This window comes from Ruditapes philippinarum, unplaced genomic scaffold (genome assembly GCF_026571515.1).
Source record: "Ruditapes philippinarum isolate M1 unplaced genomic scaffold, ASM2657151v2 ctg2520_1_1_1_1, whole genome shotgun sequence".
Taxonomy (NCBI): Eukaryota; Metazoa; Mollusca; class Bivalvia; order Venerida; family Veneridae; genus Ruditapes; species Ruditapes philippinarum.
The window spans coordinates 33,425-60,926 of NW_026862710.1; the positions used below are offsets into that span (position 1 = coordinate 33,425).

Below are 27,502 nucleotides of genomic sequence, written 5' to 3' on the forward strand. Positions count from 1 at the left end.
CAATGCATGTTTGAGTGCCAAGGACCAATTGGTACCCACGTTATTGGTAAAAAACTGTTATGATAGTCAAGGTCAAAATGACCTACTTATGCATCAGACTGGAACCTATTATGTAACTTGCAGAGGACCACCTAAAAATCATTCCTGTGAAATTTGGTCAGAGTCCATCAAGTGGTTCAGGAAGAAATGGTGCTTACAGAAAATGTGGATAATGACAAACAAAGAAAGGCAACGAACGCTCACTTCTGCACACAGGTGAGCTAAAAGATAATTACATGAACCTTTGTTCTTGCTGTTTCATTTTGGCTTCATGGTCAGGAAAAAAAAAAGAAATAACTAAAAATAACTCTTCTATACGAGATATTTTAGAAACGACTAAATAAGTGTAGTCACATTTTTAAATATGTAATAACAAGTGCAACAATAAATGCAAAAATACTTTTAAAAAATGATTTGATTTCAAGAATATGATGCAAATAAAACTGCTGTAAAATATATAAAAGATAATAATGAGTATAGTAAACAATTGTATGTATATAGTATTGAGATTTTTAACACAAAATCAAATTTGCCTAAAAGCTATTTTAGGAATTTTGTAACAAGGCTGTTTCCATGTTCCCTAAAAGCTGATATTCTACAAATAAATTTTGAGAAGAGTAAATCAAATACAGAAAAATTAATACAATAACTGCACTGCATAAAAGATAATTATCATTATTAATATATAAAAGAGCAAAACAGATCTCAAATGACATAACAATATAATTATTTTCAAAACAATAAATAAGAGTGGTGCAGAAATTCTACAAATAATCCGTAAGTAGGTGTAACCTACCTTGAATTTTGAAATGAAAAACACTAAATGCATTGAACTTCAGTTTAAAGTCTAAACAAGAACTGTCGGAGGACAGTAACGCTCGACTATTCGAAAATTTGTCACAAGGGTGTTTCATTGAGTATAATAATGCTTACCTATATGAATACATAAAATTGTCTGAAAAGGTACAAACCCTTCAAGTTTCAATACATTCCCTTCAGTAGTTATGGAGATACAAGCTTACACACAAAAACTTAACCAAGAATTTATGAATCGAAAAAGGGGCATAATTATGCGAAAAAGTAAATCAGAGTTATGGGACTTGTGCCAATCATCTTAGATAATCACAGACAACAAGAGTGTGAAGTTTCAATCCATTCCCTTCAGTAGTTATGGAGATACCAGCTTACACGCAAAAACTTAACCAAGAATTTCTAAGTCAAAAAAGGGGCATAATTATGCAAAAAAGCAAATCAGAGTTATGGGACTTGTACCAATCGTCTTAGATAATCACAGAGACCAAGTGTGTGAAGTTTCAATCCATTCCCTTCATTAGTTATGGAGATACCAGCTTACACGCAAAAACTTAACCAAGAATTTCTAAGTCGAAAAAGGGGCATAATTATGTAAAAAAGCAAATCAGAGTTATGGGACTTGTGCCAATCATCTTAGATAATCACAGAGAACAAGTGTGTGAAGTTTCAATCCATTCCCTTCAGTAGTTATGGAGATACCAGCTTACACGCAAAAACTTAACCAAGAATTTCTAAGTCGAAAAAGGGGCATAATTATGTAAAAAAGCAAATCAGAGTTATGGGACTTGTGCCAATCATCTTAGATAATCACAGAGAACAAGTGTGTGAAGTTTCAATCCATTCCCTTCAGTAGTTATGGAGATACCAGCTTACACGCAAAAACTTAACCAAGAATTTCTAAGTCGAAAAAGGGGCATAATTATGTAAAAAAGCAAATCAGAGTTATGGGACTTGTGCCAATCATCTAAGATAATCACAGAGAACAAGTGTGTGAAGTTTCAATCCATTCCCTTCAGTAGTTATGGAGATACCAGCTTACATGGAAAAACTTAACCACAGGGACGCCAACGCCGACAAATGGGTGACTGCATTAGCTCGATTATTCTGCGAATAGTCAAGCTAAAAACCATATTACACTAGTGTAATAACACTGACGTGACGTCATTTGCGTTATATATAAACATAGCGTTAAAGCGCGTTAATGTTAGCGTTACAATATAGGAGCGTCAATTAAAATGACCCTTTTTAACAGTTTACCGTTCTTATTTATATTATGTGATAAATAGAATATTATATTTGTGTAGATTCAATACTAAATTTATTGAACTCGTAGAATAAAACAATATTATGCTCACCAGAGGCTTGCATAATATGATTTTATTCAACTTGTTCAATAAATTTAGTATTAAACCTATACACTCATTCAATATCTTCTATTTCTGACATTAACACTTGTATAATGTGATAAATATTACAAGTATATAAATATTATATCATTAGTTAAATGAAGATTTTTGACAGGTTAAATGGTGTGTCATGAACAGTTGAGAGCAAATGAGCCTTTATAAATTGCCTTATAATACTGCAGTGCACATGTGTAACGTCGATTTAAAAAATTATTTTTTAGGAATTTTTATGTATATATGAACTATCATAACCTAGCTGCTTAAGCTATATACATGTAAGCAAACAACCTTTCCTATGGGGCCATATAAAAACATCATGACTGACCAATGAAAATCAATGTTACAAATGTGAAAAAAGTATTAAAAATTGCATGAAAGATTTAATCAGAGAAAAAAAAAATTTTTTTTTGAAGTAGCTGTGACAGTGTATATAGAAAATAAAAACATCATGACTGACCAATGAAAACCAATGCTACAAATGTGAAAAAAAAGGAGTCCTGAGATTGTGACAACTTGTGGAAGCACGTTATAACACAGCGTTTGTTAACTCTCTATAGTGAGTTTTCATATGTTTACTGAGATTTCCTGAGAGCGCACATTTGTATTCACACAGATGACAACTGTAAGGTTTTTCTCCGGTGTGTGTACGAATATGTTGATCAAGTTTGGCTTTCTCATAAAAGCCTTTGTTACACTCCGTACAGAAGAAAGTTCTCTCCCCTCCATGTCGGACTTTATGCTTTTTCAACGATCCTGCAGTTTTGAAACTTTTATCACAAGCATCGCATCTGAAATTCTTCACTTCAGAATGTATATATTTGAGATGACGTTTTAATGATGAATTACTTTTGAAGCTTTTCGAGCACGTCTGACAATGGAAGTCGCGTCTTGTACTGTGTGTAACATTTTTATGGTATGTGAGGTAACGCTGGTTACAGAAGGTTAAGTTACAGAGGTCACATGTCAGATTATCTTGTCTCTCCTTCGATATATGATGGTACTCCCGATGTGAAGACAGGTCTCCACGACTGTAAAATGCTTTCCCACATTCTTCACAAACACATGGCTTCTCACCTAGAAAATATATAGACATTCTTCACAAACACATGGCTTCTCACCTAGAAAATATATGAGCCGCGTCATGACAAAACCAACACAATGGGTTTGCGACCAGCATGGATCCAAACCAGCCTGCGCATTCTGATCAGGATCCATGCTGTTCGCTTACAAACCCTATATCAAGTAGAGAAACTGATAGCGAACAGCATGGATCCTGATTAGACTGCGCGGGTGCGCAGGCTGGTCTGGATCCATGCTGGTCGCAAACGCACTATGTTGGTTTTGTCATGACACGGCTCATATAGACAATCATAATAAAATTGTTATTCATGTATTGTATGAACAGATTGTTAATTTAAATGCTATACAACTGTAAAATATTAAAATACAGATCAGTCAGACTCCTTAATCAAGACCAAAACCTTACTAGTAATTATAAGTACAACATTTAGTCCTGAAGAGTTTTTTTATTTGATAATTTAAACAAAGTATTTTGACTTCCATACAGAATATTTTATCACTATTAGCTCTATTGTTTATATTTTCAAAAAGCTTCAAAAGCGAAAGAGGGTATAGGTAATTGGAAAAAAAACTACATGTATATCAGGTCACCAAAACCAAATATTTCAGAAATAAAAATAAAAGCCATTCTATGGTATAATGAGCCTTAAAAATATCATTTAATAATTTTACCAGTATGAACACGCTTGTGGATTTTCAGTTTATCAGAAGTTATGTACCCTTTCTGACATACATCACATTTGAAAGGACGTTCTTTAGAGTGTGCTGATCTCACATGGAGATCGTAGCGTGATTTCCTATACAAGAAAACTTTATCACAATACTGGCATGGAAAAACGCACTGTCCACCATTACGCTCTTTGTGTTTATCATATCGGTTCTGTGACGTGAATGTAACTTTACAATCAGAGCAGAAGGTTGGCTTCTTTTTCGATGAAATTTTACATTTGTATGTATCCAACTTTTTGCGCTTTTTTGCTGGTCGTAAAGCTTTTCTTTCTTGTTTTAGTCTCTTTCTGTTTTCGATGGATAACAGCTTTCCTCTGGATATCAAATGTTTCAGTTTATCGACAGAGCTTTCATCTGTCCCAATAGAATGCGAATCATGTCCAGTTTTTGTTTTAAGTTTACTAACATCATCATCATCTTGTCCGTTGTCAGATAAATAATCCCAATCAGAATCTTGTTTGTTCGTTGTTAAACCATCTTCTGCAGAACCCTGTTCAAAATTTTGTCCCTGTATGTCTTTAACATAATATTCTTTCATATCGTTTTCATTACATCTAGTTTGTTTACCATTGTCAACAAAATCAGCTTGAACATTATCATAATGGCAATCATTACCATTTACTGTTCTATTAACTTTAATTTCTGTGAAACTTTTCTTGTGCTGAGTACCATTTTCTATGTTGTTGCTTTGGCATTGAGTTTTAAAGTTATTACAGTTGTATACAATATCATTATCCCGGTTTTCAACGCTACAATTTCTATTCTGATCTCCACATGTTTCAATAGTGCTCTTTAAAATTCCACTTTCATTTTCCTCTGGGCAAGAAACATCAAAATGGAATGTACTAACATCTGAAAAACCCAATCAAAATAATAAATTTTGTGTCATTGGTACAGCCTTCAATATCAGTCAGTATTCATTTTCAGAAGGGCCAAATTCACAAAGCCAGAAAGTAACTTTTTTTTTGCAAATTGTAAATGGAAATTCATGCTTGTCAAATTGTTTTTGTATTGACAATGAGTTAAAAACATGAGATACAGACATTAAACTAGTATGAGACTATTCAATAAGGTTTTTCCAACAAAAAATTCAACTTTTCCCCCTTTACAGTTAAATTTTCATTGTATGAAATAAGACTATAGAAGACTATAGTCACAAATAATGGCATTATAGCACTAATATAAGACAGGTAAAAACACTGTAAGTATTGCTTGAAAAAAATAATTATAGTCTAACTTTTAGTAATAAATTTACATGTATATGTCCATTAATAATAATAACATGACACTAGAACATTATAATGTGGGTTTGAATTCTGCTATGGCCTATAAATTCATTCATGTAAGGAAGTGATAAACATTTACTAATTCTTACCTGCACTATTGTCATCATTAACACCAGCAGAAATAGTTCCATGAAGTTCATCACTTCGAACAATTGTTAAATCTCCATCTGAAATAGTAAATCATTTTACATTATTCACACAATACAATGTACATAATTTTTTTTTAACGACTTCAAATTTTGTTGTTTCAGGTATTCTTAACAATTAGGGGTTGAGATCTCTGAGGTCTTCTGGGTAAGGTTGCTTCCAGTAAATCACGTCTTGCTCATAAACCTTTTTGTGTTTGAATTCCACCAGGAACTGTGAATTACTTCATGTAAGGATGCTACCTATTTAGCTTATACAGAAGACTTGTGGTCCTACCCTACTGACCATGCATAAAATTACTCTATAAAAGGAGCAATGAGGTCCACCTCCATCAGTAAATCTCCGAAGTCAATATTTGAGCAACATCTATTCAGTGTCATTTGGACTTAAAACAACAGAAACAAATACTATGTTAAATCTAATGAATCATACCTTCTTTGATATACTTCCATCCTTCTTCATAGAACAGCTTTCTAATTGCTTCTTCCTGATTTAAGGTCACATACAGAATCAACATGTAGCTGTCCATTTTCCATATCACATTTAAAGCTCTGTAAAGATGATAAAATTCAGTAACAAATCCATGCTGTACATAACTATATGGTCATTACAGGTTTACAAGTAGACTTTGATTTGAAATGTTTCCGATGATGTATTCTTTGTCACAATAAAAGATAATCTTCAGGCTTAAGTAAAAAATCAAGCAAGCAGCATAAAACTTTGTAATGCACCAATTAGTGTATCATGTACATTGTGATCATTTTCAATAATGTGATCTTCAGCAATATATTTGATTTTTTTTTTACTTTTTGTTGGGTTTTATGTTGCACCAACACATTATAGGTACAGGGCTTTTTTTCATTGGTTGGGGAAGAAGCCCAGGAATTTTTTGGGCTTATTTTATAGCCAATATTCGGTCATATTCCCAATTGAAAATAGTATTTTATTTTCCCAATCCACAGAAAAAGTCCCAATTGAAAGTTACAAAATAAAATTATTGAATAACAAATTCGAAATCTTTGAAAATAAGGGCTTCTTCGCTGTTATGGTGTTTAAATGTTTGAAGATGCCATCCTTGATAGTAATCCTTTGCATTCATCTAATCAGTGCAAAATTTAAGTCATGCATTTTTTTCCCAATTTTTAACAAAACATCTCTTAAATTCCCAATTCCATGGGTACCAGGGTCATATTCCTAAAATCCTGGAGAAAAAAAACCTGCAGCCCTTCCCTTAACTTTTGGAGAAAATTATACGGCTTATTTGCAAAAGGGGAAGAAAAAACTTGATGTAATTTCAATTTTTGCAAAAAACTGCACGATTTTTAAAAATTTTCTTTGGGGAAGCTACCCTTAAATGGCCCCTGCTATAGAAGGAAAAAAAGCCCTGAGGTCACTATGATATATATAATAGATAACAAGACACGCTGGTGACAAACTTAAGTTGATGTTCACAAGCGTATTTCTACATATTTAAATAAATAAAAGCAAGATAGATTTTAGAGGTCATTGAAAATTTTTTAGGGTCATTTGTGACCTTGAGTAAAAACCAGTTCAATATATTTTAAGTATATTGAAAGCTGCAAAGGAAAAATTAATTTGCCGTAAAAGTTCAAACATTTCCTCTTCTTTTTTTTCAGAACATCAAAAAACAAAAACAATGATTATTGATGCATTCATTTTAAACTAAACAGTTTCATTCTGGACAAAATTAAAGATGATAATTAATTAGCCTCTACCTCTAGAACTCATTCAACCATTGATAGATTAAATGGGAAAATATGTTGCATAAAAAATCATCCGCAGGTTCTCCGTAAATGGTGATAATTGTAAAGAAATTACTCCTATTACGCCTGTCACTTTCTATCAGCGTGTTTATAATTGTTAACACGGTTGCATCATGCTTACCATATTTGGCAGTAGGGAGTAGACACTATATCACTGATACCTGTATACATTTTAAGTGTGTTATTTATACTGGGTTATGTAGTTATAAAAATGCAGTGTTTTTTCTCTTTATATAACTACTACCCTAAAACGGTACCATTCCCAATAGAAAATAGACATTAAAATTCCCAATTTCCAATGTTAAATTCCCAAAATGGCTGTTCAAAATGCCCACAAGGCCAAGTGATTTTTCTAAGATCATTTAAATCCAACATATTCATATAAATCACCACTCAATAGTTCTATTTTGACAGTAAAAGCTGTTAGCTATCCTTATTCATGATGTCTAATCTCATTTGTAGCTGAAAAAATGCATTAAAAATTTCCCAATTTTAGTCAAAATAACGCATTTTTTTCCCAATCAGTCTGGTACCGGCACCATTCCCAAAGTAGAGAAAACAAGAGCCATGTCAACATGGCCATCCCCCGCCGAATGTGTTTGCTCATTGGAAGAATGTATATGAAGTAGAACAGAATAATTTTATTTTAAGAGGTCTTTTGGTAATGAAAACTGATGGCTATAGTGATTACAGATTTGAAACCTATGTGAATACTGATGGCTGAAAATAACAAAGGGCAATAACTGAAAAATAATGCAGGGTAGGTTATCATTCTTGTGTGCTGCATCCCTCCTCAGTAAAATCTATCCACCTATGAAGTTTCAAGTTGATACCTCAAATACTTTTTGAGAAAAAAATTGAATTGAAAAATTAAGTATGAAAAATAACAAAGGGCAATAACTCAAAAATTATAAAAGGTAGAGTTATCATTCTTGTGCAGTGCACACCTCCTGAGTGAGATCTATGCACCTATGAAGTTTCATTTTGATATCTCAAAGGCTTTTTGAGTTATGCTCTGGACAAAAATTAATTTTGAAAAATAACAAAGGGCAATAACTCAAAAATAATGCAGGGTAGAGTTATCATTCTTAAGCACTGCACTCCTCCTCAATGAGATCCATCCACCTTTGAAGTTTCAAGTTGATACCTCAAATACTTTTTGAGATAAGCTCTGGACAAAATAGCATGAAAAAGAACAAAGGGCAATAACTCAAAAATTGTATAGGGAAGAGTTATCATTCTTGCGCACAACATTCCTCCTCAATAAGATCTATCCACCTATGACATTTCATGTTGATATCTCAAACACTTTTTGAGTTATGCTCCACTCAGGTGAAAAGTTAGGTATGAAAAATAACAAAGGGCAATAACTCAAAAATTATGAAAGGTAGAGTTATCATTCATGTGCACTGCACACCTCCTGAGTGAGATCTATGCACCTATGAAGTTTCATGTTAATATCTCATAGGCTTTTGGAGTTATGCTCTGGACAAAAATCAATTTTGAAAAATAACAAAGGGCAATAACTCAAAAATCATGCAAGGTAGAGTTATCATTCTTGTGCACTGCACTCCTCCTCAATGAGGTCTATCCACCTATGAAGTTTCAAGTTGATAACTCAAATACTTTTAGAGATATGCTCCGGACAAAAATGTCGGACGGAAGGACGGACGGACGGACGGACGGACGGAAGGTCGGACGGACGGAAGGTCGGACGGACGGATGGACGGAGACTATTTCTATATCCTCCGCCGAAAATTTTCGGCGGGGGATAAAAAACGCTGAAATGGGATGATTAAAAGAGGACTTGACAATAATTGGAATTACTTACTTTGTTTTAAAGGGTATATTTTCTGATTAACAGACAATTAACATGTGTGAAAGTCGTTAAAAACAGAGTAGTGCATGACTGCCACTAGACCTATAATTCCGACGTCGCTTTGAGATATGTTTGCTTCTAAGGCTTGCCCAACTTAGACTATCAATATTTTGGACTAGATTACCACAAACTTTAAATTATAAACAATAAACTTTACGAATAAACCTCTGCATCACAGAAAATGCACTGACTGAATTTCGTTGCGTTGTGCCTGAAAATAGTGTGTCTTAAATGCAAAAACGCACTCTGGAAGAAACACTGGTAATCGTCTGTAATTTTATGACAAAATTTATGTATTTTAGAAATTGTTTTGTTGAACTTTCAATGCTATTTAGTATTTAAATATATTTTGTAAAAAAATAAAGAAACAAACATAACTCAGGTACAAAGTCACATACATTCCTCATCTCCATCAGTTTGTATATGAGTAAACTAATGAACACTGTTTAATAAATATTTGATCAAAGACTTTACAATACAGCATACTAAAAAGTAATGATTTCAAAAATTGTTCAAACTTGCAGCAGGGTCACATAATATAAATAAGCGAGAAATTTCAGTAACTCAATCAGTGTGCTCCTGCTACTAACTTACTAATTGATGATAATCAGTGTTTTTTGTCATTTTGTTTTGTAATTTACTAGAATTACCATTACTCTATTGGAAGAATGAACTTCATTTTTAATTTTAGCTTTCATTAAATTTAATTACTTCCAAATAAATAAATAACAAAAGTAATGATTGTACTAGGATGTTATTGAAGCATTATTGGGTAGTCCTATAAAAATGATGTCACATTGAGATATTTTTGTTTCTGGGCTTGACCGACATTAAACTATAACAAGCCTGTAACGTCTGATATATTGGAAATTACATTATTGGGTACTAAGCATAGAGGGCCCTGAAGGTAGGTCCCTGGGGGTAGATCTTGGTTCCACGCATATAACCTATATCCAACTCAAATTTCCTTAGTGAATAGTTATATATCTTGTCATAAAGTATGACTAAGTAATAGGTGTATAATCACAATATACTACACTTACATAATACAAACAACAATATTCAATAAGCATTTGTTTAACCATGATCAAATTTAACAAACAAATCTTTAATAATGAACTATTACAAAGACAATATGACACTGGCAATTATTGCATATAATTACCATTTAACTTTTCATTAATATGCTTTATGTTTCAGCAATAAATATATATTCAAACACTTCAAAATTTTAATTAAGTACTCGGCTATTTTACTTTCTCGTTTACGTGGACGCTTGAACGGTAGACTGTAAGAATAGTGCAGCTGTGAAAATAATTCAAGTTGCAGCTGATGTCATCTGCATGGAAACATTTGGTAAAGTTTTCTGTAATCGGCCTATTTACAGATATATTTGTAGTTTGCGAACAAATTTTAATGAAACTCAGATGTTGCATCTATTCAAAATCTTATTTTTAGGACATTTTTGTTTGATGCCAACTTTCATTGATAGCACTCAGAATCTCCTGGATTAGACACCTATATATTTCAGAAGTAAAACTTGTACATAATACACTAAAGAAAACGGAATGAACCTTATATATACTCCTGGTTTAGACTCCAGGGTCTATTCCAGGATAAAGCCATTGCATTAACATTAATCTTAAATATGCTGCAGTCCTGCAATTCCATGCCCTTTGGTTATTACAGTTAACTAATACAATGCATGCACCATTTGTGCAATCCTAAAATTAATATTTCGTAATTATGATTATTTTCTTATATAATAATATTGTTGCTAGATTATAATCTTGACTAGATATATGATGATATGTAACCAACGGATCCTAAATTTAACAGTTATAGATCTGTATATAGCACCATGTTTTCCTAATGCAATGTATGCACTTTATGATTGACAAAAATCACATACAATGCAAACATTTTTAACATTCCAACTTCCTTTTACTAATGAATAATATTTATAACCATTTTGCAACTTGAAATGGTCAAGCTATTGTGCATATATAGACTGATAAATTTGAATAAAATGGCTGACTTTTTTTTTTAACATTATGTATTTTTATTTTACCATAGTGGCAAACACCTTGCCACCAAATTCATGTTTATTTTCATTACAATTTTGAAAATATATTACTACTTGTCAAATATTCTGAATTATTAAAGGTACTGTGCATGCCTCCAGATGAGCCAGAACATTTCGAGAAAATCAAACTTGAGAAAATGTACAAAGATTTTAAAAAAAGTAAACAGATTCAAAATTCCAGTTATAATTTACATGTCATGTGCAATTAATGACTGATATTGCAGTATTTATGACAATACTTCTACTTTGCACTAAGGGTTTTTTTTTGCTTACTTATTTTACGTGGATTCACGGATTTATATTACAAGGATCGGACACTTTTGTTTAGCTTAAAGTCCCATTGCGCGCATGCGCGGATTCGGATAAAGGTGGACAGAGTGAGATGGCGGAACGCTCTTAGTGTGAAATATGACATATTTTCACAAGAGTATGTGGTGTTATTGCAGCTTTGTGAAAAATTATACACATATGAATGTATTGATACAGTATTATTTTGTGCAGCTAAAGTATTAATATATGAAAATATGCCGATAGAACGCTGCGACGCTTAGTTAAAAAGTACCTAATTTAAAAAATATTCGCTTATTGTTTAGGCATACTCTCTACACTTTGACGCCCTTTTACGTCAAGCATAAATTATTGCCGAGATTCAGATTAAGGTAATTATTTTTTACATGGTTTGATGGTGGCATTGCAAAAAAATGTTTCTTGATTGCTAAAATACTTTTAAAGAAATTCATGTTTGAAATGTGTCTTTATTTCTGTGAATTATTTCCAAATGATTTGTACATTTTTATTTGATCTACCTGTATATTAGTATAAATATAGTACAGGGTTCTCGGGGACGCTTATTTCGGCGTCCCGGTACGCATGTTTATTACAGCTGGACGCAAATATTTCAGAGCAAGGATTCCACGTACGCTTAATTTTGCCTGGGGACGCATCAACATTACCGATTGTTTACAACCACAAATACACAAATAAGTCAGCGCGTGTCAGTCTATAGATAGGCGGTCCTATGCACATCGACCCGTGAAGCGATTAGCCAATCAGCGATAACACTTTCGATCATTATCACGCAATAGAGATCAGACTAATGTATACACGCGCTACATACATGTAATTACCAGATATAACACGAGGTGATAATTTAATATCTTTGATCAACAGTTGATTGGAAATTAGCAAATTTTACCGACAAAAGGATACAAATATCGACTATTTACGCCGCAAGTTTAAAGACTGTTTTCTGTTTTCTCAAATTACAAATGAGTGTAATTTTGAATTATTGTCGAAATTTTTGGCATTTTCTAGGCAAAATTTTGCTTAAGTTTCATTCTTGCAAAAAAGTTCTATAAGAGTATTAATAATTTAACATATTGTGCCGAAATGCCAGGACAACTAACCAAAATACACATTCTACTAATTAGTGTATTAAATATATTTTCAGATCATTCTAGACAATCGTTCATATATAGATGAATTTATTAGATTGGCAAGGAAGAAACTTTTATTGGCATACAGAACAGTTGTTTTATAAATTTTTTTGAAACAGATTTTTCATAGTTATCCTTCACAATTCACGTCAAATGATTTATTTGTCATATGTTTATTTTCATTATTTTTCAAAGAAAGGACTATACAAATTAAGCTGTTTATTTTCAATTTCATTTATAAATGTTAATAAAGAAAATAGATTTACATTGTATTTATATATATCCTCTTCAGAATCATTTTCTTACCAAACATGCCATGGACTGTAGTTAAAGACCGCGCACATACAACATATACATTCAAATTCTATTTGTTTTTAAAGATTGAGTGTTGAAATTATCACATGTGACCTGATAATGAAAGTTTGAAAATAAAGTTTTTCAATTATCACTCGTTACCTGGTAATTAACCCCCTTCAAAATTAATTAAACTTCAAAGAAATTTAAGCGATGTGTAAAAAATAATCAACAGTTACTTTTATTTCGCATAATACTGACTCAAACTGTAAAGATTTTTATTGTTTTTTAGCGTTACATTAAAAAATATCAGAAATACTTTCTACAGGCATTCAAAAAAAAAAGAATAATTAAAATATACGAGTGAAATAATTAAAATATCTGAGTGACATTAAATAAATAAATAAGGCCGGAATCGAGACAGCCACACGAGAGTACCGGTACTTTACTGTTACGATGATTGTCTACTTCACTGCACCGACATTTGAAAACAGATTTACAAAAAAAATAATAATGATATAAATGATGAAGAAAATTTAAATATCCTATGAAAATGGCAATACATGTATTGACAATATCAGCAATATCTTGTATTTAAAAAAATGAATAAATTTACTTACGTGTTGAGCGAATTGTAAAGCCCGCAATACATTACCCGTAAAACAATTGTGCGTCAATTAATTTGACTATATAACCAAATAAATCTTAAATATTGCATTTTTGATCAACTGTGAATAACTTTCATCGGCCTCTTTTTAATTTTGTAATTGAATTTATTATGTTACCGTAATAATAAATTTCAAATATCTGCTTTTTATATAAAAAAACGTAAATTTACCGCGGATTTCGTCAAGTAAATTTCTTAATCGTCGTTGCGGACTGATAGTCTGTATCTTTAAAAAATAAATTAGATATTTGAATTAAACAAGCATTTTTCTTGAAAATAAACTTTAAATTTCAAAAATCGGATAATAAATGGAAAAGCTATATGGTATTTTGTAAAGTAGGTAACCGTTGCGAACGGGCATTTTCGCTTAGCGCCGATAAATTATCGATCGATGTACCTTTATCGGGTGCACGACAAGATATTTAAGCATTTATATAGGGTTAACTGGGAATTTCCGATCCCTGTAATATAAATCCGTGGTGGATTGTACCTTTGTTCAGTTAGCAGTATTTTACTTTTCAAAATTTTCAGGAAAATTAGCATGTATCTGGAGGCATGCTGCTTCAAGCCAGGGCAGCCTGCACATCTGTGTACTGTGTAGACTGACCATGCTCTGTACTGTTTACTGACAGTTGCAAATTTTTACCCAAATTGATTATGGACAGTTCTAAAAGTGGGAGATGGACAAGTCCATTAAAGAAATTTGGCAGGTTTGAGGTGAAAGGGGAATAATTTAAAGTTTTAGTAGTGATAAAATCATTAAATGTAGTTGTAAATTTGAGTTGATAGATATCTTTAATGATTTTAGTGCAGATAAATAAATAGATAAATATCTGTGTATAATTATGGACGTATAATTATATCTGTAATAAAAATATCTGGTATAATAAATCAGGGAGTTTTTCTTACTTATTTTACAGCCAATACTATCAGTTGAAACTAGTATCTTATTTTCTCAATCTACAGGAAAAAATTCCCTATTAAAAGATACAAAAAAAAAATGACACAGTTCAGAACTGTTCACTATTTAGGGGAGAAGATGTGTAAGCGGCCGGATAGCTCAGTTGGTAGAGCCGCGGAACGGTATTCCAAGGGTCCCGGGTTGGAGTCCCGGTCAGGCTGCACATTTTTCTCATCCTGTGACAAAAATATTGAATAACAAGTTCTAAAATCTTTGAAAATAAGGGCTTTGTAATGACACTTAATGTGAAATTTAAGTCATGCATTTTTTCCCAGTTTTTACAAAACATTGCTGAAATTCCCAATTCCATAGGAGTGTAGGACAAAAGCCCTCCCAGACAAAAGCCCTCCCGTGAAAATGACAGGGCGGACAAAAGCCCTCCCATGAAAATAACAAGGCGGACAAAAGCCCTCCCGCAGCAAATACATATCTGTTCATTGAATAGTTTGTATTTTCAATTCAATGCACTCCACATATTAAAATTGTAATTATGAATATTTTTGTTTTCCATTGGCATAAGCGTGTTTGTATGAGCTTGAGTACATTCCTGACTGACATCTGAATCCCACACACACACACCATTTTTTTGCAGTAGAAATATTTTTGAAGAAATTGCTTTATTAAATTTTTCTGTGTCATATTTATATCATATTTTCTTAATGTAGAATTGACTTTACACAATACAAAATATTCAGCATGAAGTTTATTAATGACACATTATCAAAAAATTGCTCTCAAATGAAATTATCCCAAAAAAATCATATGTGTAAAAACTGATATAACTTGTGTGAACAAAATTTTGTGTTTGACATTATACTGTGAATAACAATTTTGAGTAGTTTTAGGTGAATGTCTATCCTAACCAACTAATTAACCCCTGAAGGTGACATTAGTTGCCTACAAACCTCCACATTTCCTCCAAAATTCATAAGCTTTTTGCAATACCCATTAAGTGATTTGACAGTTTTTGACATGTGTTGTGAAAACATGGTGATTAACAATGGGGTGTCCAGCCTTATCAGATCTAATATATAATCTGGTTATAATATTTTTACTGTAGAAGAAAAAGCTATGGGTGGGTTTAACTCTGTAAAGTCAATGGTGCATGCAATAAGTGGGTAAAATTGCAGATATTGGTCATAATTTTGTATACATGTTAAGAAAAAAAAGACTATTACAAAATTGTATATCATACTATACAGAGTAACTGGTCAACAGTTTTTTTCGTCAGAACTTCTTATACATTACAGGACAGGTAATATGAACTTATTTTCTGGTCAAATATTTGTATCATATAAAGCTTGTATAGTTATTAATTAGATAGTTAAAATGATAAATGGATCTTAAATGTTTAACGGAGGAACATGTTTGTTAAGGGTAAAGACAAAAATGTTAATAACATAAATATATTTTTTTTAATTTTTTATATTAAGACAAAATCATACTTAAAACGTATAAAAGTAAAATAATGTGTTTTCTTAATCTGTTTATAAATATATCTTAAATGATGTTACATACTTATGAATATATATCATTTTATATAATGCATATTACATACTTACAGTATTTAAAAGACCAAGACATAGTGTAATTATGCTTATAACGTTTTTGTTTAAGATTTGTTTATATTTAAAAAAAATGTTCTTAAGACAAAAAGTGCCTTTTTGACTGTTTCAGTGTATAAATCTAAGAAAATGATGATCTGTTTTTCTTATAGCAAAACCCTTATTATTGGCCATAGACTTGTCAGAAATGATAAAACTTCTCAAAGAATTTGTGAGATTTGGAGGCAATTTTTGCTTGATTTTTAGGAGAAAACTTTATGATTATAAGAGGATTTTCTTTAGCCAAAGCAGGCCTTATAGAGGGAAAAGGTCTTGTAAAGTGTATTGTTATCTTCTTTTTATGAAATATTTTGACATTGATCAAGGACTTATTTAAAAGTCTTCACATATTATAAAGTTGGTACCTGAAGTACCATTTCTCCCTGTTAGGATATGATTTTAATCTACATGCTTAAATGGTTCATAGACTTTTTATATTGTCCATGCACCTTGAAGATAAAAATTTCCTTTAAAACAGGTATATAATGTACTTTTATTAAAGTTCACTGCATCTAGACTGGAAATCTAGATTAAGGTATTAAAAGATAATTATATTAATGTTATATTTCATATATTTTGAACACATGATATGTTTATATTAAATTATGATATATGATAAGATGGAATTGGGAGTTATTTCTCAAATTTCTGATTACTTGTGTTTTGGTCAGTTGGTAGTGAAATACACGTTAAATTGCTCTGTAGAATTTTGTGGTTTTTAGTGGAAATAACTCATATTTCAAATAACTTTTTGTTAAAAAACAGTGTCAGAGTTAATATACGGATCTTATAGGGTAAAACTATGGCTTTTAATTTGGAATTTGGACAAAATTTAAGCGGCAAATCTGCACAGGTAAAATCAGGTGTACCAGGTGGGTCAACTAAAGATGGAAACATTTTATATCCATCTTTCGAATATTTAAACTAATCATTCGTTGATAATCGTCTATTAATTAATTTATCTTACTTAACTCATTTTACGCGAAGTTACCTGGTAAGGCTTTACACAGCGGACGATTACACTACCTTTTGGGTATAGCGCGGTTTCGTAGCATGCGGTTTCGATGCAGCGATTTAATTCAGGCTGCACAAATACAATAAGAATAATCTCTGTTCCTTTTTAAAAACAATAAAAAAATGGTGTTAATAGTGTTCAAAATTTACATAACTTTTAAAAGCGTAGATTATTAAATTAGTTTCAGCCACCCAATATCCGAAAATGGAACATTCCCAGACAAGAATTTAGAGTCCTTTTCAAAAAAATAAATGGAACAACACACTATTACTAATGTCAATCCCGTTAAGCAAACAATCTGTCACGTGACCTCACAAGGTATTTTTGTTCAAATGTATTATTCGCTGTATGCTCACATGCTTGTTATCATTGCTTGAGCTAAATCAAGTTTATGTTGTTGTTGTTGTTGTTAGGGGACTGGGTCCTGGGCCCTTAGATAGGGGAATTTTGGGTTGTTTTAAAAGAAAAACAGTATATTTTGTCTGTCAACAAAAATACTCATTTTGTAATTGTTAAGTATTACATACTCTTTTTTTTTTTTGCAAAAAAGCAAATTTCAATATGATGTTGTTAAGGGTCTTGTTTGCTATAGACTGGAAATAAAAGAAATAATTCTGTTTTTGGGGGGAGTTTTTTTAAATATAAAGATAAAATATATATTAATTAGGAAGGGGAACTGGGCAGAATTTTCGCCCTGAAAATGTTGAAATAGATTCCCTGCGTTTTGTTTGACTTATAGGTGCTCATTTAACGCTTTTATAAGGAACCTACTTTTGAATTAAGAATGTCAGACATAATCCCCTTCGGACAAAATCCCCTTCGCCTAGCCGGACAAAATCCCCTTCATGGGTGGACATAATCCCCTTCATGTTTTTGCAAGCCTGGACAAAATCCCCTTCACTACCCGGACAAAATCCCCTTGTTTCATAGGTTTCTAATGTATTATTACGCTCCATAAAATTGATGAATAATGAACTTTTGTTTTTTTTTTATTTATAATTATGTACTAGTATCAATAGTTAACCTTTATTTAGTTTATAAGTTTTCATTAAAGTTATTGTATATTATCAACTGCATAACACATATTTGATTAGGCAATTTCTTTAATTGTTTTAAATTAATTAGTATGAAAAACATTTTTATAAGCCAATAATTGTTTTATTGATTGTATAAGTTGATAATTCTAATTGATATATACTATCCATTCTACAATTTCTATTGATGAAAGAGTGATAATTTAATCAAACATAGATTACTGCACTACTTGATTGATTGTTATGAATTCTTTAACAAAGCAATTTTAATGTGATTAAAATGTGCTAATTGAATGTGCTTTTCTGCTGAAATAATGTAATTTCTACTTATTTATACATTAAGATATTTACCACACAGCATAATGCAGTATGTCGCTCTCATACCCACTTTATAAACCGAAAATTCCTCCGAGGGGGATTTTGTCCTAGGTAGCAATTTCATGAAGGGGATTATGTCCACCGATGGAGGGGATTATGTCCAGATATACCAAAATACATGAAGGGGATTTTGTCCGAAGGGGATTATGTCCGTACACCTTGAATTAATGCCTTTGGCTTGTACTCTGTGGAAATTATATGTAGGTAAATTATCACCATTTTTGTGCTTCAAATTAAACCTAAGGGCATGACTGATGTCAGACATGTCCATGTTGACAGCTACTTTTTTGTGCCTAAACGTAAACATGGACCCCCTCATTAAAACATAAATTAAATACATGCATGAAATTAATCATTTTAGATATGGGATTTTAAATCTGAAATATCTTATTAACTTATATAATAAAAAGCTACTGGAATATAAATTTACTGTATAATAAAAGTGTACTGACTGCTCTATAATATATTATTTAAGTAATCATATAGTGAATTCTTGTTTGATAAATATACTATTTGCGCAATATGTCACTAACATGCTGTCTTTAAACAAAAGAAAGAGGCTTGAGTTTTATGACATGTCAGTGACATACTGATATAGTAACGTTTAATATAATATTGTAACATACTGATATAGTAACAATAATATTGTAACATATGGCGAAATGTAGTTTATTATTGCCCATGATAGTCATAAGACAGGCTGTATATATATTATACACATGTGTGTTTTACACCATTCTGATTAATGGGAATTGTCAAGTTTTCTAATCACTTATAATAGTTGTATGCTTTTAGGGCATAATTTTTTCTGGTAGAATATGTCATAGATAACAATCTGTGTAAACAAGCTAGCTGCTTGTGTAATATTACACAATATTGTAAAAGTAGTGCCCAGTGCACATTTGATTACCAATGTGAAATGACCCTCGTAGTTAAATTGGCTTCTTATTGAACAAAATATTTTCGGTACTTCAAAGGAATATAATATTATTGTATTTTCTAACACTGGATTATATGGTTAATACTTTTTTGTGCGAATTATTTTTTGATTTCAATGCTTTTCCTATATACTTGTCAAAATGGAAATATTAAGTGCAGATAAAAATTTATGTATTATAGAGGGTGTGAATTTGATTTTAGTTAACTTGATTATAAGGGTCTGTTTCACGGAATGGAGGATTTAAGAGTGATTAGACTTGTAAAAATTGATTTTTGATTTCTAGGCATTTAAGCCTTCATATATAATCTAAGTATTTATAGAGCCTTGAGTGAGATAAAATGTTTTCAGCATTTAATTCTGAAGAAGATTTGTAATTAATTTTAAATAAAAAGAAAAGATAGTACTTTAAATGAATTTTTGATAAAAATAGCCTTAATTCCCTAATACAGTGCAAGAGGTGGTAGATTTAATCATCTATCATTCATTTTCTTATTAAGTGTCACAGGATCAGTAACATGTTAAAGTCTGGACTGGACTCAAACCCTTACTGACTGCCTCTGAGGCACCTGACTGCTTAGCCCTGAATAGTAAGATTAATTTAGGTAAAGTGATTTTGTCACCAGTTTATAGAGTGGCTTTCATGATTTATCATTCAAACATTTTGTATTACATTTTCAGATTAAGTGAATGGGTCACATGATGGCCATAGAGCAAGAGTGGTGGAAGAACAAACTAGCCGAGGATATTTATGCAACATTAAAACTCAAGGAACAAACAATACCTCAATTTCACGCACAGTCATCACAACTATGGATACGTCGCCACCTGGTGGACTGGTTGGCTGTTATAGTCAGTGAAATTGGAATATGTGCAACTGCTCAGCATTTAGCAGTTTATTTACTGGATTATTTCATGGATGGTTTGGAAGTTGAACTTTGTTACATGCACTTGATGGCTCTAACTTGTCTACTTATAGCAGGTACTGGTTTCTTCTTTGACAATTTGAATGGTCATATACAAATGTATCCTTTGTAAATGTTTATTTCACTTTGTCTTTGGATATTATTTATTATTCGTGGGAATACTGCATTGTTCATGCTGAGTATTCTATTCATGGTGATTTATTTTACTAAACTAGTAAAAAAATAATCATATACATGTATATCATGGAAGTACAATTCATTCGCAAGAAGTTGTGATGTCACATGGTAAAATTTGTAACCGCAGTTGTAACATGAATTCATGATTGTTTCAATTATTTAAAACCTTACTGTAAGTAACTGCCATTTTTAATTTGCAATTAAAGGATATATAAATACAAAAAAGAATAAAATGACGAAGTTATTTTCATATTAAATCAAATATAACTGGATATAAATTGGATATATATTAAACTTGGTTAAACTTGCTAAATTGAAACAAGGTGGTTGAAATCAACCCGCACAAAGTGCAAACAGTGATTACATGGTCATTAATCTAAAAAAAATATTTTTAGAGCTCTCTATTCCATGATCTGTCACATTCTGTGATAGAAATCGCTGTAAATATGAAAAATAATTTTGTATATATATATAATATTATATGAGCTTAGATATGGAACTTTACATTCATTGCTTAGTACTGGTTGGCCCCAGGAACAGATTTGAGAGTGTTTCACTAAGTTTATAGTTTCCAACACAAACAAATCAAACTAAAACAAATTTGTATAAACTAATATGAATTGTATATATACTTGTATGTTTTCAGTAAAATTTGAGGACCATTGTGATAGGATACCTCACTATAACAAATTGAACAGTTATATACCAGTGACCCAGTACAACACCGGTCAACCTTATACTGCTAGACAATACCTCAACATGGAACTTAATATACTCAAATTCTCTTCATTTGAATTATGTATACCAACTGTACCTAACTTTCTTCCATACTTTCTCAAGGTAAGTAATGTATTTTAATTCATTAAAAGGCATAAAGCATATATCTGATGTAATATTTTTATCAAATATAAATTATATATTAACAGTATAATTATATAGTTTCCATAATCTTATGGTCGATTCTCAAGAGAGTTTTTACATAGAATGTCTGTGTTATTAAACAAACATGAAAAAGAAACGTAAACAGAATAAAATATTCTGGAATAAATTATTATGCTGCTAGTTCTTAGTAGGGTTTTAATCATTAAGCAATGATTTTGTGCATGCGCCAAATACTTTTAAGGCATATTTCTTTCATACACTTTACAGGCATTTTGGAAGTATTCTTTTTCAAAATTCAAATTGTAATTTTTTGCAGAAGACATTATCACATTATATGCATAATATTGTAATTTTCTTTCACCAATCTCAATTTTTTGAGATGCCTGTTATCATACCTTAAAAGTTTTATGCTGGTTATGATTTTCATATATTAATGTATCTGTAATTAACATTATATATACATGTACCTTCTGCTTTATTGTCAAACATTGCATAACATTTTGATATGATTGTTATTGTAGGTAGCAGTTGATGAGGATGATTTAAGAGATGGTATACCTATAACATCAAAATCTACTGTAGAAACTTATCTTGAGAAACATGCCTTCTACTTCCAGGAAATAGTGCTACAAGGTACCTTTCTTGTGTAATGACTGATTTGACCATACCTATTTTCTTGTATTACCATAATTTATTCACTTAGATCTGATCTCAATTGTTTGGTGTATTGTATAATATTATGAGCCTTCGGCAGTGTTTAAGGTTAAAAATGCTAAGGTCAAGGTCATTGAGATTGGTAAAACATGAAAAATAGTCGTTAATACAGCATGAGGAGTATCAGTCAGTGTAGGTTCATAATTCAGATCACCACTGGCATCTATAATACTGTCCGAAACTGGCATCAAAGCCATAACAAAAATGCTGTTTGACAACTTGTGGATATTACTCTGTGATATTTAAGTTCAGAGCTGGCATTTAGCTTTCTGTAGATAACTGTACTGTATAAGTTTAAAGTTGGCCTTTCTTAACAATTTCTAAAATACAATAATGTAACTTATTTGTCTATCAATTATTTGGCAAAAATTGCAAAAAATCCTTTTGGACTTGTAATTTTTTTTATTGGAAATGTTATATAATTACAGATCATATGTTCAGGATTTATGCTCCATCCTTAGTAGCTGCATCTTGTGTTGCTGCCGCAAGAATCTGTCTACATCTAACACCAACCTGGCCGAAACAGATGGAATTAATGACCGACTACTACCTCGAACAATTATTACCATGCTTACAAAGCATGTTAGGGTAAGATTTAATGATATGTTTATCCATAATGTGCTGGAATAAAAAGTATTTAGCTTTGGCCACCAGTAAAGAGCTAGGTCAGCCTGCACATCTGCACAGTATGATCTCTGAAAAGGCTTTATACTGTTGGTAGCTTGAATTTAGGGCACCTTCCATTCCGCTCTAGAATGATCACTAGTGTGGAAATGCAGGAATCATGTCACTTTAGTGCTCAAATGCCTGAAGTTGGGTATGGATTGATTAGATATGTTGTCAAAGCCATATGAATGTAGATAATATGGAAATTTATAAAAGTTCTCTAAATTTTTATAAATTCTTACGATTATTTTCAAGTTCAAAAAGTTAAGTTTGAGTTCATAAGATTAACAGCTAGCTTAAGGTCTTCAATGTACCCATTTATAAACTATGACATGACATGAATGCCGCTTCAGATGAAAACAAAAATGTTAAAAAGCGGCTTAAAAAAGAAAGCCATAACTAGATAACAATCTGTCAATTTGATTTTCTAATTATTCACTTATTTATATTTCAGAACACATCAGCAGGATTCATTGATCAAGTCTGCCAGCTTTTATCAACCTAGTGCTATGCCAAGTATAAGTTACCTCCCCTCATCTCAGATGTACAGGAGTTATCCCTCGACCATAAACACAACAATTAGTAATGTGCCCCTACCAAAATGTGCTGAAAGTTATAGTTACTCGAGACATCCCATGCCGTACAATCAGCCATGTAACACTGTGTTCTCTTATTCAAATGTTGGAAATTACACAGATGTGCCGCAACTTATTCCACGCTTGCGGGGATCATGATAAATGTGATAAAAAAATTACGCAGTGTTACTGTAGTTTTATGGTCCCAAATTGTTAATACACATTGTGATAATAGATATTATATGTGTTCATTAATTGAAGATACAATTAGAAATTAGTGCTTTCCTTTAAAAAAAAAAGTTATTCTTCTCAAAAGCGGGTATATCATATGGATTTCAGACTACCAGTAAGTGAAATTTTGAAAGGATTTCAGAAGCAAGTCAAAGATTCTGATCACAACTAGTCAGAGGTTTCATTGGAGGGTTATAAAATGAGCCGCGCACAACAAAACCAACATAGTGAGTTTGCGACCAGCATGGATCCAGACCAGCCAGCCCCTCCACGCAGTCTGATCAGGATCCATGCTGTTCGCTATCAGTTTCTCTACTTGTAATAGGGTTTGTTAGCGAACAGCATGGATCCTTATCAGACTGCGCAGATGCGCAGGCTGGTCTGGATCTATGCTTGTCGCAAACCCATTATGTTGGTTTGATTGTGACGTGGCTCAAATGTGTTCAGTCTGTTGCAGGGAAATTACGTTGTAATTTTACTAGATTTGTTCACTATTTTAACATGTTTTTTTTTCTCATTCAGTATGTTATATCCATTTACTTTGTGATAAAGGTGTTCAAAATGGTCTTGTACAAGTCTTACAGGCCTTTTTACTTGTAAATTGTAGACATGTATTTAGCATTTATTTAAATGTTTATTTGATGGTTTGTACACAGTATATTAACTATAAGAATGTTTGCATTTAAGTGACCCCATAGGTTAGTTGGTACCTCCTTTTTGTATATCGATAAAAAATACTATGTTCTAGTCATAAAGTATTTGGGTTGAGGAATATAATTGTCTGAATTCAACCTAACCAATTTTCCTTTTGACATGTTTTCCAATCTCAGACTATGTATATTAGAACTATTTCTAACTTGTTAAAAAAAAAAAGTCTAGCCATTTAATTATGGTGGATGAGTTGTTGTTGTCAAGCAAAACTTTAAAATGTAACATTATTCAAACACTTAAATAGTTATCAACACATAATCATTCTTGCTTATCATGACAAGCTGCAGGTGTAAGAGACAAGGGGCATTATCCTGAAAACAATATTTTTATGAGTTATGTTCCTTTTTAACATAGAATATTAATTATTTTGAAAAATTGGTTACCAGTTATAACAGATGAGTTTTAACACTGCATACAATGCTTAAGAATAAATCTAATATGATATAATGTAGACATGAGCACAGAAAACTTTGTATATATGGTTGAGTAGTGAAATTTATAGTTACATGTATAATATCTCTTATTTATTAACCATGCTACAGTGCAAGTAGCCATTTGATTTTCATTATTTTATTGTTAATAGTTGAAATAATTTTTTTGTTATATTTTAATATGTTTTAACAGGCTATTCATATTTCATGGTGTTCATTTCTATTCCAACTACTGTTATCATAATACATGTAATAATTTTTTTTCTTCTAAGTTTGGCAAAGAAAAAGAAAAATTGTTAAAATCATAATTGATATAATTATATGTACAGACACATTGTTTTAACCTGGACTATTTGATAACTGGAAAAGGGAAAACTTGTAAACTCGCAAAGGCATTGTGTCCTTGTCTTACTGGTTAAGGTTTAAAAGTGCAAGTTTGTATCTCCAAAACTACCCATACCGGGTTGAAAAACTTTACACACTTATTTGAGAGCATCATAGGAGGCCACGGTCCAAAGCCCACACTTGTAACATTGATTTTGACAGGATTATGGCACTATTGAAAATTCTACGTTATCTTGGGCTCTTGTTTTATTATCAAACATTGAGAATAGTCAAGCATGCTGTCCCACTGACAGCTCTTGTTTTTATAAAATCAGCATGATTCATGAGATGTGTTGCTTTAAAACAAGTATTTACTTAATGAAATACAATATAGTTGTCAGTTAATCTTAAACAAAATATTTCTTATGTACAAGCCGTTAAGGTATTTACAGAAAAAATATTGAAATACGTTACATTAGTCATCAATGTAAATGTCTTAAAAGGAATCTGTTTATATTACATTGTTTGTATATAGTTTTACCCAAAAGTTTATTTGTTATCTTTAATTTTCACAGGTTGTAATACTATGATTCAAAGAGAGATAATACTGGCATTACTGTTTTTAAGAAGTTCTTGGGTTACTCCCCTTGACCCAGTTACAGAGCTAAATAGTTGATAGTCTATGTCAAATGAATGTGTTATAAGCTTTACTTGTATTACCTCATTGTGAAATGTACAACATTTATATTTATATATATATGAATTTATATTTTTTTGAAACCAAAACAAGATTTTTTGCCAAATTGGAAAAAAAAAATCAGTATGTTCATCCTGCTGGGCCTTTGCTGCTATTATTGACTGAGGCCAGCCTGCTTATTCAAGCGGTCTAACTCTGAAGAGGTTCTATACTATAAGTAGCTCAGGTTTTGTATTTTCGTATTGAATGGGCTTTTCCAATATTTAAGCAGGGCAAATTCATTATAACATCTGATTGATTGACAAAGAACATAGAGCTTGATTCGTAAAATATTTGAAAGATATTTTTATCATTTTCTCATCTGAGTTAAATTCATAAAATGTATTTTTAACAATTTTAGAAGAAAGATAGAATAAAATGAGTTATTTGAAATACATGTATTTAAATATCCAAAAGGTCCATAGTTGATAAAAAAAACACTAAAAATCAAAAAGAAGGAAAGAAATGTAAAAATTGGTAAATAAACTTGAATCTTGAATTGTGATAAATGGTGATTTTTGAAATACTTAAGTTTTTATAAGATACACAATAAGTTTTGAACTCTCATTTAGTATGCACCACGAGGACAAGATCAGAGCAAATGGCAATATTTCAGCATCTGAACTTGCTTACAATTTTTATTTGTGTTGTGTTATTGCTTTAAAAATTAGGGATTTTATGTGGTACTGTGAACTTTACTGTGAAAACATGATTTCTTTAGACATTTTTTTTCATGATTTTTACACAAAAGTTTAAATCAGTGAATTCGTCACCAGGTTAGATACTTTTGGCTTCCCCGGTTTTAGTAATACCTGTATTGTTACCAAATTGCTTAAAATATAATGAACAATCTAATTTCAAAGCAGAGCATTTCATCAGGGAAAAAGGGAGTATTACATATATAAGAGATAGAAAAGAGAATTATAAAGATATACCAGTACCCAGTATAAACTTGAAAATTCAAAAAAAGTTGTTGGTTTTTTTCTCTCTTTTTTCAGAGATATTGTTCTTTTTGTACCTCAAACATTTTTTGATGTTTAGCAATAAAAACATTTTTTATTATTATTTGACATTGAAAATTATCTTGACTTAGTTGTTCTTAAGGTTGCTATGAAATATTAAAAAGTTCTCATTATCAAAAGTTTAGAATAAAGTTAAATATACATTTGTAATAGCAAAACTGAAATTTTATTAACTTTGTTTGAAATAAAAAGAGATGATAAACTTATTTCGTGAATTAAACAGTTTTCTTATGTGGATCTATGTTACACATTGGATATCATCACAGATGTTTATAATGTTGCCCATAATTTTGATTCTTGCAAAGTTTTACAGTTGATATTGTTTATATTTTATGCCAGTGAGTTAGTTTCACATTATTTTCTACTATATTTTTGTCTTTCAGCAATTTAAATGTGTTCATTATTACATGTTGCTCAAATTAAAACTGTTAATTGTTAAATCCTCTTTGTTTTTTGTTGTACCCTGGAACAAAATTGTAAAGAGGGTATACCGGAAATCAGCTGTTGTTGTTGTTGTTTTAGGTTTATTTAT

General features: G+C 31.4%; 2 protein-coding genes across 5 annotated transcripts; one reads left to right on the plus strand and one right to left on the minus strand.

Moving 5' to 3' along the window:
• Positions 1-349: 349 nt before the first annotated feature.
• LOC132719975 (zinc finger protein 726-like) lies at positions 350-10,445 on the minus strand. Of its 2 annotated transcripts, none has more exons than XM_060703945.1 (5): positions 10,329-10,445; positions 5,933-6,051; positions 5,443-5,520; positions 4,011-4,919; positions 350-3,332 (listed from the first exon to the last, which is right to left on the minus strand). In XM_060703945.1, exons 2-5 carry the CDS (start codon positions 6,027-6,029, stop codon positions 2,785-2,787), a joined length of 1,632 nt encoding a protein of 543 aa, XP_060559928.1. In that variant the 5' UTR covers positions 6,030-6,051; positions 10,329-10,445; the 3' UTR covers positions 350-2,784. The 2 variants fall into 2 exon arrangements, with proteins under 2 accessions (XP_060559928.1, XP_060559929.1); XM_060703946.1 differs by having other exon boundaries at positions 3,258-3,376.
• Positions 10,381-27,410, plus strand: LOC132719976 (cyclin-J-like). 3 transcript variants are annotated; one of them, XM_060703947.1, is made up of 6 exons: positions 10,381-10,519; positions 20,257-20,557; positions 21,325-21,518; positions 22,082-22,193; positions 22,703-22,862; positions 23,395-27,410. In XM_060703947.1, the coding sequence occupies exons 2-6, from the start codon at positions 20,266-20,268 to the stop codon at positions 23,672-23,674; spliced, it is 1,038 nt and encodes a 345-aa protein (XP_060559930.1). In that variant the 5' UTR covers positions 10,381-10,519; positions 20,257-20,265; the 3' UTR covers positions 23,675-27,410. The 3 variants fall into 3 exon arrangements, with proteins under 3 accessions (XP_060559930.1, XP_060559931.1, XP_060559932.1); XM_060703948.1 differs by lacking the exon at positions 10,381-10,519 and adding an exon at positions 15,658-15,862; XM_060703949.1 differs by lacking the exon at positions 10,381-10,519 and adding an exon at positions 19,495-19,655.
• Positions 27,411-27,502: the final 92 nt, after the last annotated feature.

Coding starts and splice junctions, on each gene's coding strand:
- LOC132719975 (XM_060703945.1), bottom strand. CDS start 6,029: ATGGACAGCTACATGTTGATTCTGTATGTGACCTTAAATCAGGAAGAA. Junction 5,521..5,932: donor ATGGAAGTATATCAAAGAAG/GTATGATTCATT, acceptor TTACTATTTCAG/ATGGAGATTTAACAATTGTT. Junction 3,333..4,010: donor CCACAAGCGTGTTCATACTG/GTAAAATTATTA, acceptor TATATTTTCTAG/GTGAGAAGCCATGTGTTTGT.
- LOC132719976 (XM_060703947.1), top strand. CDS start 20,266: ATGGGTCACATGATGGCCATAGAGCAAGAGTGGTGGAAGAACAAACTA. Junction 20,558..21,324: donor AACTTGTCTACTTATAGCAG/GTACTGGTTTCT, acceptor GTATGTTTTCAG/TAAAATTTGAGGACCATTGT. Junction 21,519..22,081: donor TTCTTCCATACTTTCTCAAG/GTAAGTAATGTA, acceptor TTGTTATTGTAG/GTAGCAGTTGATGAGGATGA.